The sequence below is a fragment of the Diospyros lotus genome, chromosome 8 (assembly GCF_014633365.1).
Source record: "Diospyros lotus cultivar Yz01 chromosome 8, ASM1463336v1, whole genome shotgun sequence".
Lineage (NCBI taxonomy): Eukaryota > Viridiplantae > Streptophyta > Magnoliopsida > Ericales > Ebenaceae > Diospyros > Diospyros lotus.
Genome location: NC_068345.1, coordinates 31631897 through 31645423, shown reverse-complemented (window position 1 = coordinate 31645423; position 13527 = coordinate 31631897). Strand labels below are relative to the sequence as shown.

Sequence of the window (13527 nt, the reverse complement as noted above, 5' to 3'; positions counted from 1 at the left end):
AAAAGAATAAATTTAAAGTAAAATATTATGAATTTTATATAATAAAAAAATTTATTCGTATTAATTTTATTTTTAAATATAGTTGTAAAGGATCCCATAAAAAATTAAAGTCTCAAGGCCGGCCTTGATAAATGACACCCATTTACCAATCAATAATGCAGCTCCTCCTACCCAGAAAAGACTTTGAAATGCAAGGTTGCCACTTAACAGTGGTTGCCTTTTATTTACTTATATATAGTTTCTTTTTCAATGTGGGTAGAGGGGAAGCATTATTACAACAAGAAGATGAGCAGAAGAGAGGGGGGTGGGGGGGTTTATTAATCCTAGTCCTAGGAACATTAATTTACAATCAGGCCAGGGCAGAAGAGAAGCTGCATAACAAAAGGCTTAATTTTCCTGCGACTGTGAGAAGCTAGTTCCATCTGTGATGATCAAAGGTATCTGGTGTTCCTCTCTTCATCATCTCTGCAAATTCTTCATAATTAATTCTACCATCCTGTACAACACAACAAACCGCTGATCACTATAGAATAGAGCTTCAAGCAACAAAGAAGAAGAAGAAAATGGAAGATGAGACAGAAAGGAGAGATATCTTAATGAACAGCTGGACTACTTTGTCAGTGTCAACATCATCGAGGACTTGATCGATCGTGGCCTTATCCCCCATTCCGTACTGATTCATAGCTTGTCTCAGTTCATCTCTAGTTATAAACCTGGCAAATGTAGAACAAGCCATTGGAAGTCGAGAAAATCGAACAAGAACCGGATAGTAAAAAATTGTTAGCAAATTGGTGACAATGAGGACTGAAAAAAGGAGAGATTTTAGGCAGGCATTGTGAAGATTATAATTCAAGTAAGTGTGTGAGCGCGCGTGTAATTTTCTCTATAAAAAGCTCCGTACGACAGCCAGAGAAAATCATTCAGAGCAACACAAAACCCATTCTTTGAAGTCTCCTGTTTGTTCTAACAGGCATAATTAAGCAACTAAAAGTGAATAAGCAACATTTGCAAATACAAGTAGGGCGTTGCGAAACACTAACCCGCTGTCATCCTTGTCAAAAAACCGGAAGGCCACTAGCAAGTTCTGTTCAGTGTCGAGCCTATGCTGATGCATGGTAGCAGTGATGAATTCAACGTAATCGATAGTCCCACTGTTGTCAATATCAGCCTGCAAGGAAAAGTATTTCAATGGGAAAAGGTTGATTGTGGAGAATAACAGTTTGATGCTGCAATCAAGTACACTGGAAGTGAATGAAAACATGCTTAATTCCTGTCAATGACATGTAGCCATGCATAAAGGAATGATCAATAGCGAGAGAGGTATAGAGAAAGTGCTTACAGCATTCATCAGAGCTTTTATTTCAGCGTCAGAAAGCTTTGATCCTAGCGTATGCAACCCAGTTTTGAGTTCTTCATACGTGATCGTGCCACTTCCATCAGTATCCATGTTTTCAAACACTTGTCTCAAGCCCTGGATTTCTTCCTTGGGAAGATTTTCAGCGATAACCTTCAAGTAAGCTAGAGTTTCAGTGGCAGCAAACCGGTTATACACAAAGGAAGTTATGTGGGCTGGCAAGCTTCATTTTTTACAGGTGGTGGTTATAAGATCAGATTACAGATTTGCAATGTCGTTGGGGAAGGTGGGTTATACAGACATGGAGTTTGCATTTACTAAAAAGTTGAAACTGAATAATATTACTGCAACTTGAAACTTCAACTTAAAAGTAACAGGCTCTACAACATTTGTAGTTGATATGTAAGTTGTGTCTAGATTTGTTGACTTGTACCTTTAAAGCAAGCTTTTTCAGCTTGTTCATTGCTCTGAATTGCTTCATCCTCATGAGAACGGCACTATCAAGAGGCGTGCTTGATGCGCTGCCATCTTCTCTCAGCCATGGATCCTCTGGTTCACAGATCATGATAAGAAGTGATTTGATCATTCCACAAAAGAACATAAATTATCTAATCTGTCTGAAAATTTCCTTAATCTGACTGGTTCAATGCCCTGAAACCTTTTCTTATGTGTACTTACCAAGGGCTTGGGCAGCGGTTATTCGCATTTTTGGATCCACCATTAACATTTTCCTGATGAGCGACTTGGCACCAGTGGATATGGAAGGCCATGGTGGGCATTCAAGGTCGACCTGCCCCTTTAAAATTGCTTCAAATATGTCTTTCTCATTCTCTGAAGGAACAAATTACTCACACACTCAAAACTCAATAATAGGAAAAAGTCATGAATCAGAGCAACTCTTGTCATCCGGAGGCCGATGCAGAAAAAGGAAAAGTCATTTACCGGCCCAGAATGGAGGCACTCCACTTAGAAGAATATATAGAATCACTCCTGCACTCCATACGTCTATCTCCTTCCCGTAATTCTGCTTTAACACCTCTGGAGCGATGTAATAAGCAGTTCCAACAATGTCCTTGTAAACTTTTCCTGGAGAAATTACATTTCGAAGCCATGTGTAGGATGTGAGAAACTTACAGAAGATTTAAGACTGCAGGAAGTAGACAATAGTTGTAGCCAACAACTGGCATTTTGTTTAATCTTTGTAGCAAGATATACTTACCGATAGACAGACTTAGTTCACTTGTCCCTTTCTCCATGACTTGTTAGTTTTTGAATCAAACTCCAAAAATATAATATATTAAGGAGCTACAGTATGTGGTTGAGATTTGAGATTCTAAAACAAGTTGAGATCAAGTAAGTTGGCTCATTTTACAGCTTATTAGTATCACAATTCACAACCAAACATCACTAGCATAGCTTTGGAAGACAATTAAATTAAACCATTTCCAAAGCGCCTATGTTTTACAAGTTAATTTCTTACAAGACCGGAGTTGGAGGATTAGAAAGCAATCCCAGATATGACAAGAAAGACCCGAAAGCTTAGAATGGGATTCAAGCAATAAGAAGCTAAGAAAAGTCCGGAAACCAGAAAATAACAGAATTTAGCGAAGACATTGGCAAAACTGACCTCTCTCTATGAAAACGGAGAGCCCAAAATCGATGGCCTTCAAAGGAGCATCCTTATCTCTACTGACAAACAAGAAATTCTCGGGCTTTAAGTCCCTGTGCATGACCCCCATGAAATGACAAATATGAACCACATTCACAATCTGCCGCGCAATCCTCGCCGCCTCCTTCTCCGTGTAGCTTCCCCTAGCCGTAATCCGGTCGAAAAGCTCCCCACCAGAGCAGAGCTCCATCACCAAATTCAGATTGTTCTTGTCCTCATAAGCACCCTTGAAACCCACAATATTGGGCTGCCCATTCAGGTGCTGCATTATGGAAACCTCTCTTCTAACATCTTCAATCTCACTGCTGCTCGTAAGCTTTTGCTTCGATATGGACTTGCAGGCATAGTTCCTCCTGGAGGCCTTCTCTGTGCAGAGATATGTGATCCCAAACTGACCCCTCCCCAGCTCTTTATCAATATTGTAGAACTTGGTTATGTCGGCGAGGGGCCGGCCTAGAATCTGCCCAATCTGGGACAGAGAAGGAGTTTTTGGCAGGAAGAGTGAGGGAGGAAACGCGGGCTGCTTTGGCCGGCTTTGTTCTGCGGCTTCTTGAGCTTTCATGGGGGTTGAGCTATAGCTGTTGCGAGGAGATGAAGAGTCTGAAGAGTTGCAGAGTCCCATAGGCACACACACACACACAGAGAGAGAGAGAGAGAGAGAGAGAGAGAGAGAGATGAGGCTTTGATTTTGTTGCGTTAGTGTTATTTACAGAGGATTTTTATAAGGTGGAATTTGGCTGTTGATGTCAACTTTTGATGATAAGAATGGCATTTTTCTTTTGCTTATGATGTTAAACATCTGGACTGGATGGAGCATCGTTTCCCTTTTTTTTCTTGCATACGCTTTGCCATTGCCACACACACACACACACACACACACACACACACACACACACACAGGGTGGTGGTGAAGGGACCGTTTATTTTGATTCTATTTGTCTACGGAAGAACCATGCAATTTCCAGGCAGCCCACTGTCACTGTGTACCCAATTTGAAGTGAAAACCGACTTGCTTACCCTCACTTTCCTTTGGGTTGGTTTTTGGTTTCAAGTATCTAAAAATAAAATTATGAGGAATGCTTTTTTCAGCATCTAAATATTACCTATTTATTTTTTATTTTTAATGTTTAATTATCTATTTTAACATTTAACTTTAAAAAACAAAAATACACACAAAATTCCTATTTCATTTTTTGTTAGGCTTCCTTCCGCCCAACCAATGATGTTAATATTAAGACCTCTAATTTAATAGTCAAAGCAAATGGATGAAGAAGGATGTTTTAGCACCAAGGTGAAGAAGGGAGTATGCCTAACAAAAACACTCATTTTTAAGATAATATAGATTTAACATATTATTAAAGAGATCACCCTCTTTTCTGATACTAAATTCTCTTTTTACCTATAATGAAGGGATTTCGGATTTTGCTTTAGCATGCGAGCTTTAAGCAAGGATCAAGTTGCTATTATTAATACTGAATGAATGGTCAAAGCTATTATTTTGCTTTACCAAGCTAATCCGCGGGGTTAATTCTTTGCCTAAACATCGTCTGAGGAACATTAGGTTCGCTTGTATCCATCAACTGGGTATCCCTCCCTGCAAATTCCACGGGCTAAGAATAATACCATCCTTAATGGAGTTATTCTGCAAAGAAATATCTGCCACTCATTCCCCATAAGAATATTAAAAAGAAGAACCGGCTAATTTAGTCACATTCTTAGGCAACCTTTTATATATGCAGATGCTGCTATGATCGAATCTTTCAAAAGTGCCACTCAAGAATTCAATCTCATTTCAAGAAATATGGTAAAAAAAAAGCATTACAAAGAGAACGAGGGTAACCCATGTTTTCAATGGACCTGGGGAATCAGCAAAGCCACTGTTCTTTTCCATCATTTTGTACCAATCGTTAAATCCCTTTGGTCATACTGAAAAGTAAAAATGTCTTTTATCTTTCTTGGGATGCAATCATTAAATTTGAAGGAGAAAAGCAAGAGCACATTTTTCTCAGTTTGTTGCATCACGGCTGTAATTCCGATCCAAAGTAGTGTCCAAGCCAAATCAAGAGACTGAAAGATGTTCCGGGTGTCATATGCCCGCAAGGGAGGGCATCCCCAAAAAAGAAATATTACAAAATTCGTTCAACAAAAATGGAAAGTAAAAGATGAGGTAGGAGGAGGAGACAGTCGACAGACACTACTAATAAAGGAAAACGTACTGATTACTGTGTAGGTAAGGCCAGCAGCAAGGCAAGGCAACACACGAACCTGAGGAAAATATGGGGAAACTGAAAGGAAACTTCCTCCTGAAATTCATCCATGAAACTCTCTCTCCCTCTCACTCTGTTGCTGGATGGTGGACAAGTGAACAGGAGTATCACCTTAGAAACTAATCGTCGTAAACACAGCAACAACATTAATAACTACGAAAAACTACACAGCCAGCCAGTACCATATAAGACGAAAATCACCAAAGATCTCAACCATGGACATGCTTGACAGAACAATTAAAAGATGACATTTGACAGATACTGTCCCAGGTTGATCTTACAGAAGACAAGCCCAAAAAGAAATGGAACAAAGCTTTACAAGACAAGTGCGTTACAAAAACCTTATTTCCTTTCTCAATCATGTTCAATCGTTTATGCACCAAGAATTCAGTTCAACGGTATCTATCATACAAACAATCGAGACACTCCAGAGAGTTAGAAAAAGCAGCAAATCTTTATTCTAAAGGCCTCAGCCATTACTGGTGCATAATCAAAGAATCTTACTAATCATATACTACAGAGATAAGAAATCAACTCATTTTAATTTTAGCATACAGCCTCTCAAAATACTGAGGCAAATCAACATGGACACTTGGGAGGCAATCATTAAATTTGAAGGAAAAGCAAGAGCACATTTTTCTCAGTTTGTTGCATCACGGCTGTAATACTGATCCAAAGTTTTGGCTGGTATACGGTGGAGAAGCTCACGAGGGAAGACGCGAAGTAGTGTCCAAGCCAAATCAAGGGACTGAAAGATGTTCCGGGTGTCATATGCTCCTTGAGTAACAAATTTCCTCTCAAACTTGTCTAGGAACTCCAAATAAAGCTGCATTTTGCATGTGATCAAACAAATTAAAGCAGAAGAAGTCTCATAATCTAAGCAATTAATGAAAAAAATGACCCCTCAACAGAGAGAGGAATATACCAGATCCTCAGAAGAAAGTGCTTCTTCTCCAACCACAGCTTTCATTGCCTGAACATCCTTCCCAATGGCATAATTTGCATATAGCTGAAGATGAAAATACTAGCATTAATTAGGATGCTTTCAAGCAGAATGAATATACAAAAACTTTATAACTTATGCCACAAGCAACTTCCAGTCAGACCTGGTTAGAAACATCAGCATGGTCTCGACGAGTCATTCCCTCACCAATAGCACTCTACAAACCAAAGGAAAGAAAAAAGGAAGTGAGTTCCACATATACATCTTAAGGTTCCACGTAGCTCATAGCTCTCTTCTACAAGTTAATGATAATCATGGCAAAAGCTGGACCAAAGACCTCACAATGTCGCACATATCAGTTGATGAAGCAACAATTCTCTAATTTTTAATGCCCTTAACATAACTATCATTTGCAGCAGGTAGGGCATGCCCACATATAAAAATAGAACACTGTTATACCAGCTTACCTTCATTAATCGAGAGAGCGATGGAAGTACGTTGATGGGTGGGTATATCTGTTCAACAGAAAATGAACAGAGTAAATTACATGACCAATTGAATGGAAAACTTTTCACAACATTGGAAAACTATACTCCATACCCTTACTTCAGAAAAGGTGGTAACAGGTTCCCCCTCCCTTTCCAAGCAAAAAAATACAAAAACAAGTTCCCCCTCTCATTAAGGGTCTGTTAGCAAGGTTAATAAGATATATACATAACAGCAAAAAAGATACGAACTACCATAAATACCTCTACTCTATTAAATTAACTAGATTGCTTTTTAAGATAGAGCAAAAATCATAAGAAATACATATGTATATGTATATATAATCCTAACATTATAGTTAAATATATTTTTCAAAATACTTGATTAATTACTCAATTTAATCATACCTACAGAGTACTTTTAAAAATTAAATAAATTTTAGTTAATGTTCAACAGTAAAGTGCCAACATGAGCAAAATATGAGCAAAACTATGATGAGAATACTAAGATGGATGTGCTGCCATACAAGAAAAAATGAAAACGAAAATTAGATTATTTATTCTAAGGTCAGAGTAACTCCTATTAAAAATAAGATGTAGGAGACATACATAAGATGGTTTTATTACGTGAGAAGAAAACCAATAGAGACTCTTGTGAAAAGAGTAGATGAAATGGATCAAGTAGTTAGTAAAAGAGATAGAGAAAGGCCTAAAAAAACTTGGCAAAAGACACTGAGGTTTGATATTAAGTATGCGAGTCTTACAGAAAATAAAGTCATGGATCAAATGATTGAAAAGCTAGAATTTATGTAGCCGACTGCATATAGTGGGATAAAAGCTTAGTATGTGTTCATGTTATTGTTTTTTACTAAATAAATTTATTAACCAAAAAACTTATTCTCAAGGGCTAGTCATTAAATACAAAGTAATATTTTTGGCAACATTTCCAAGTCGAACAAAACTTAATTAATCAATTAATTATATGAAATGTACGATTAATAACAAAGATTAATAAAACTTATTTACTTGAATGCAAACTTTAGGTATAATTATGCGCATTAAAAGGCTAACAAAATATTTAATTTCTTTGAATTAACAACTAATGTTAATAAAACAATTAATTAATTGATTAAATAAGAGACATTTTTTTTCTTCCTCTCCATCAACATCCCATCCCAAAACTGTGAACCAACAATCTGATGCAGTCATCGGATTTTATCTTGAAATTCTGGCAAGGATATATGCACCAAACTGAAATGATCTTTGCTTGAAAATTTCTCACTATTGAAAGGTATTTCTTGATTTTTGCTAAATGCCAGGGGATGGTTGGTGTAAACAAAAAAGAATCCAAAGTGCAAAGTGCATCAAAAAAATATCTGATTGGAGTCCATTCTCAAAACTCACCTGCCGATTGTGGAGCTGCCTATCAATGTATATCTGGCCCTCAGTAATATATCCTGTGAGATCTGGAGTAGGATGGGTAATATCTGGTTTATAGAACAAAAGTAGCATCAGGTTTTCTGATCATTAAGAACAAAATAAGAAAAGATGTCAAAAAGATATCCAGAATACTGGACTTTTGGAAAAAAAAACAAGCGATACCATCGTTAGGCATAGTTAATATAGGGATTTGTGTGATTGAGCCCTTCCTTCCTTCAATACGTCCAGCACGCTCATAAATTGTTGCCAGATCAGTATACATGTAACCAGGATAACCACGCCTTCCAGGAACTTCCTCTCGAGCAGCAGATACCTGTAATTCATGCGTAAAAGCTTCAGTCAAAAATACAGTTATAGTGCTGGAGTACCTGTTAAAAATAATAGTCTCTTTTCACATTCTATTGAAACTTAATTTATTTAGTTTCATTATGGTCAATCATGTCATTGCCAAAAATCTTTACTGATTATCAAGCACTAAAAAGTATTAAGTTCACAACATTTGTGGTCTATGACTACATAGTGCATGTTGTAGACCTTTTAACTCTGTAAGAAGACTATCAAATACCTCACGAAGAGCATCAGCATAAGAACTCATATCTGTAAGTATGACTAGAACATGTTTCCCACATTCATATGCCAAGTATTCGGCAGTTGTGAGAGCAATTCGAGGAGTGATAATGCGCTCAATGGTGGGATCATTAGCCTGGTCAAAGAGTATATTAATGGTCAATAAATGTGGTTTTCTTCAATATTTGGGAAAAGAGAATATTTTGCTGCAAAAGCAAAATAGCACCATGAAATTATAATTATGCTAGAAGAAAGTTCGGAGTGAGCATGGAAGGATACCAAATTCAAGAAAAGGGTCACTCTTTCCATTGATCCATTCTCCTCAAAATCACGCTTAAAGAATTGAGCTGTCTCCATGTTTACACCCATAGCAGCAAACACAATAGCAAAATTGTCCTCCTCAGCTGACTAAAACATGAAACAGGATTAGAGAATCATGGAAAAGGTGAAAAAACACAAAAATAAAATGAAAAAGAAATTTGGGAAATGTACAGCACATATCATCTTGATGCAGTACAAACTTCAAGAGAATCTGAAATTCCAGCAATACCTAAATATTTTACATAAGACATACACAGAAGTACAAGTGGAATGCAGATAGGCCCAAAGAATACACTTACAATCTTGAATTGACAGGAAGGGACTTGACAAATAATTATCCATAAAGACAAATTATATGTCACAGGAAATGCATAATACATGGACCGCATATCCAAATTATCTGTGCCATTAACTTCCATATTTAAAAACAAGTTATTTCTTGTCAAAATTTCCAGACAAGAACAAGAACCTTCAAGGCTTATTGAACCCATTGTGTGCTTGGTCCATTTGTAGGGCATCAGTATGACCATACCTCAATGAGATTGTCAGACTTCTCCAAGCGTTTAACAAGACCAGCCTGACGGCAGATCTGAGCAGCTATTTCATTATGAGGGAGACCAGCAGCAGAAAAAAGAGGAATCTTCTGCCCACGAGCAATGGAATTCATAACATCAATTGTTGAAATCCCAGTTTGTATCATCTCCTCAGGATAGGTTCTCTCACTAGGGTTAATGGAACTTCCTAAACAGAGGAAGGAAGTTACAACATTATGCAGAAAAAAAAAATAAGGTTAAGAGCTATTCATTATCACAAAAGTCATGATTCCCCAGCATGACTCACCAGAAATATCTAGGTAAGCTTCAGGTAAGATCAGAGGTCCATTGTCTATGGGTTTCCCAGAACCATTAAAGATGCGTCCCAGCATGTCCAGTGAGACAGGAGTTTTCAAAACCTGTATAAAATGTTATTTGAAGGACTAAGTCCTCTTTATCCAAATGGCCAAGAGCAAGGGCCAAAAGCTTACTTTTGACAAAGTTGAAAACAAAAGAATAAAACAGGCAAGCGTGTCTGTGTGCATGTAGGTGATATCATATGTGGTTTTCTACATGGTGGAACTGCAAGACAAGTAACCCTATACCGTGACTTCAAAACCTACAGCTAAAGCTAACTCAGGAATCTTTGGATTAACAGTTCTTTTACCTTCCACAAGCTGAAGGGGAAAAATATTTGTTGAAGATCTTTATGATAATATAAAAGCATCTAGCATTAATAAAAACTAAGAACAGGAAGGTGAGCGTCGTAATACCCACTTCTCCTTTTTGAGCAAAAATTTGCACATGTTCTCAATCAGAAAACAAGTAATAGTGATAATTTCTTCAAGATGAAATGCTGGCACATCTTTCTATTCCAAGCATCCTATTGATGTTGAATAAAGAAGAAAGACACATACAAAGTGTCACACGGGTTAAAATTTCTTTACAAAACCAGAACATGATAACAATGCCTGCAATTAATTGATTTATGACCATGAATTCGAGCATGCTCGCATAGTGCACATTTTAAAAATCTTTCTAGGCACTCAGGCATGAACCCACAACATGGAATAATCCAGTGCAGTAGATCTAAGAGTCTAGGACCATAATCTAGGTTCAAACCAAAAATAAAAACAGTTACAAAGTTTTACACCTCCCCTGTAAATTGCACGGTTGTGTACTTGTTGTCAATTCCAGATGTTCCTTCAAAAACCTGAGGCAGAAAAACCCAAAAGTGAATAAGGCATGTGCAGGGGAAGATCTGGAGAAAAATGATTCACTGCAGACTATCTTTCAAGGGAACATCAAAAGCAGGAATTCTTTTCGCGAAATATAACCTGCACAACAGCTTTCTCCCCATCAACTTCCAAGACCTGACCACGTCGGATTGTTCCATCTCCCAGGCGAATATTAACAATCTCTTGATATTTAGGGCCCTAAATATTCCAAGGAAAAAAATTGTAACTCATGAAAACTCTTATATTTTGAACAATATCATTACAAGATGGACATAAAGGGAAAAAAAAAAACTCTACATGGATATACACACCTTCACTTTGTCAAGAATTACAAGCGGCCCTGCAACACCAGAGACAGTTCTATATTCTGCAATTTAAAAAATTCCACATCAACATTACTCTTACCATGATTGATCACCCAATAGCACACAATTTGATAGAAGATATGACAGTGAATGAAAGAGAAATAGTGCCCAAATAGTTTTTTACCTTCATTTATTTCATACTTCAACTCTACTCAAACAATAATAGATACAAATAAACTACATTTAACTTCAGAATAGAATATTAGGAAAAAAATAATATCTTCTTTTATTTTCTTCAGATACAATCAATGGTAATCCCTTCAGATTTAATCAAGATAACATTTTGAAAGATAATGCTTAATGAGGTAAATTTTAGCATTGCTTTATATATATATATATGTGTGTGTGTCAACAATTTTTTTTTTTTTTTTGTTGGGGGGGGGGGGCGGTGCCGGGGTCTTATACAACAAATGCATGGCAAATGTTTTATCACTATTAACCGCACATCAGTGAAATGGACCACTAAATCCAACCTGACTGAAGCCTAAGCTACTTTAATGCATCCAACGTATAAAATTTAATGTCAAAGTATCCAAAAATCATACAGCAAATAGTCAAAAAATGTGTTATCATTTAATGCATTTATGATTTATACCCTGGTCAACGCCCTTTTAACCATAATTGTGAACAACAAACAGTACTTTATTGGTAAACGAAAGTCACCTTTTTAAAAAAGGACGCCATCAAAAGTGTTCATGAGACCATTTTCATCTCATCTTTATTCCATCTTCCTGTCTCTTCCATGTCATACCCCCCCCCCCCCCAAAAAAAAAAAACAACACTAATCTGAGAATGAGTGCAAGCTCCATGGACCATGTACAAAGTTTACGTATAGCCTCTACCTAATCACAAACTAAAGGAATAGATATGAACAATATGCATTTGAATCCCATTTCTATGTGTGTCAGGGCACTGCAAACTAATTGAATTTGTTCTAGTGCTTGAAATTGCTCTAACATGCACTCATTCTCAAATTTTAATGAAAGTAGCTGAAAACTGGAACTGAAATATCAGTGAAAACTTTCCCAAATGACATTCTAAGCTCCAGTTTATGGTCTCGACTATTTTCCACTATAATTCATTTCCATTCTTGCCAAATCTGTCTTAGCTAAGCAGTCCAAGAAAACTGTAGCATCAAATGGCTGCTACAATGCGGTGGCTTAGCGTGGTGTCACTTTCTAAAATCTTTGGGCCTCCATTGAAGGTTAACTAATCCAAATCTTCCCGTGATAAAAACAAGGCCTAATCCCCACCATAAGAATCAAAAGAGAACTAGAGAAGAATCCTTCAAGACCTCATCTTCGTCAGCAACAGATTATCAAAAATAATAGAAAAAAGAAGAAAGGAATTAACTGCAACACGAACGTCAAATCTACTAAAATGATTGAAGCACTAGACCAGCACTTACCCATTCCAATCTCCAGGGTTCCCTCCTCCATATCAGAGCCGTCTTGTGCAACTCCCATCTTCAAACGACAACGGAATACGCAAAGAGTCAGAGGTTGCTCTATATAAGCACCAGGGTCACTTCAAATGTTAAACTTTTTTGCAATTTACAGATAGAATAACGGTCTTCCACTATCTAGGAGTTTCTCAACTTCATTGTCTGGTCCAATTGATCTGGAATTAGGACCTACTAAACCCAAAACTTGTCCTGATCCATATTACGTTCAATTTGGTTGGCGAGAAAATGTGGGAAAAGTAGAGCAGTTTCAGAGGCAACCATTTGGACGTTCTCATCCAGTTTGTTTCAGTTTTTTTTTCCCCGAGGAATTAATCGAATGGCTAAATGATTCCGTTCCGCATCAAAGCAACAGATCAAGATATGTAAAATTCAAGTAGAAAATTCATCGAAATTACAGATACAAGTTTCCAATAAATAGCGAAGGAAAGGATAGTGGAAAGAAACAACCTGAGGAGTGATTGGATTGAGTTGAAGATTGTCAAGCTCTGAGAAATAGACTCGAATGTGACAAAAATTTTCTCCCGAAGGTTTATGAAGAAAATGATAAAGAAGTTTATGAACTTTGAAGAGATCTCTTGTGTGTGTGTGTGTGAGAGAGAGAGGGCGGGGGGGTTTGTTTGAGAGATGAAAATCTCACGTCTCCATTATTATATTATGTTTGAGAGCTCATTTGATAATAGTTTACCAATTTAGGTAACTTTTTTAAATTAAGTAAGGCAAAATTGTATTAAGTTAAAATTAAAATATTTTTTAAATTTATTAAGATAAGATTGATAAATATTTTATTATTTATTAAAAATTTTAAAATAAATTGAATGATATATGCTTTATTTTTTTTATCTGTAAGGATCAAAATAAATTTAATTAGATAAAAAAATAT

At 36.8% G+C, this 13527-nt stretch overlaps 2 protein-coding genes across 2 annotated transcripts; both read right to left on the bottom strand.

Annotated features, from left to right (window-relative positions):
• Positions 1-196: 196 nt before the first annotated feature.
• Positions 197-3717, bottom strand: LOC127808041 (calcium-dependent protein kinase 29-like). The gene is made up of 8 exons (XM_052346354.1): positions 2982-3717; positions 2297-2440; positions 2033-2185; positions 1788-1903; positions 1340-1507; positions 1041-1168; positions 614-713; positions 197-496 (listed from the first exon to the last, which is right to left on the bottom strand). The coding sequence occupies exons 1-8, from the start codon at positions 3643-3645 to the stop codon at positions 413-415; spliced, it is 1557 nt and encodes a 518-aa protein (XP_052202314.1). The 5' UTR covers positions 3646-3717; the 3' UTR covers positions 197-412.
• A 1886-nt stretch (positions 3718-5603) lies between these two features.
• On the bottom strand, positions 5604-13270 carry LOC127807080 (V-type proton ATPase subunit B 1). The gene is made up of 15 exons (XM_052344693.1): positions 13095-13270; positions 12591-12648; positions 11129-11184; positions 10917-11015; positions 10733-10792; positions 9887-9998; positions 9579-9787; positions 9005-9133; positions 8724-8861; positions 8321-8471; positions 8123-8205; positions 6701-6748; positions 6397-6450; positions 6216-6299; positions 5604-6116 (listed from the first exon to the last, which is right to left on the bottom strand). Exons 2-15 carry the CDS (start codon positions 12646-12648, stop codon positions 5931-5933), a joined length of 1467 nt encoding a protein of 488 aa, XP_052200653.1. The 5' UTR covers positions 13095-13270; the 3' UTR covers positions 5604-5930.
• Positions 13271-13527: the final 257 nt, after the last annotated feature.

What these genes read in the sequence shown, in the direction of transcription:
- LOC127808041 (XM_052346354.1), bottom strand. Translation starts at nt 3,645, where the DNA reads ATGGGACTCTGCAACTCTTCAGACTCTTCATCTCCTCGCAACAGCTAT. An exon ending in AGTGCCTCCATTCTGGGCCG is followed by an intron (nt 2,186 to 2,296) that starts GTAAATGACTTT and finishes TTGTTCCTTCAG; the next exon opens with AGAATGAGAAAGACATATTT. An exon ending in TAAAAGCTCTGATGAATGCT is followed by an intron (nt 1,169 to 1,339) that starts GTAAGCACTTTC and finishes TTTTCCTTGCAG; the next exon opens with GCTGATATTGACAACAGTGG.
- LOC127807080 (XM_052344693.1), bottom strand. Translation starts at nt 12,648, where the DNA reads ATGGGAGTTGCACAAGACGGCTCTGATATGGAGGAGGGAACCCTGGAG. An exon ending in AGTCTGACAATCTCATTGAG is followed by an intron (nt 9,134 to 9,578) that starts GTATGGTCATAC and finishes TTCATGTTTTAG; the next exon opens with TCAGCTGAGGAGGACAATTT. An exon ending in CACTTTCTTCTGAGGATCTG is followed by an intron (nt 6,117 to 6,215) that starts GTATATTCCTCT and finishes TGCAAAATGCAG; the next exon opens with CTTTATTTGGAGTTCCTAGA.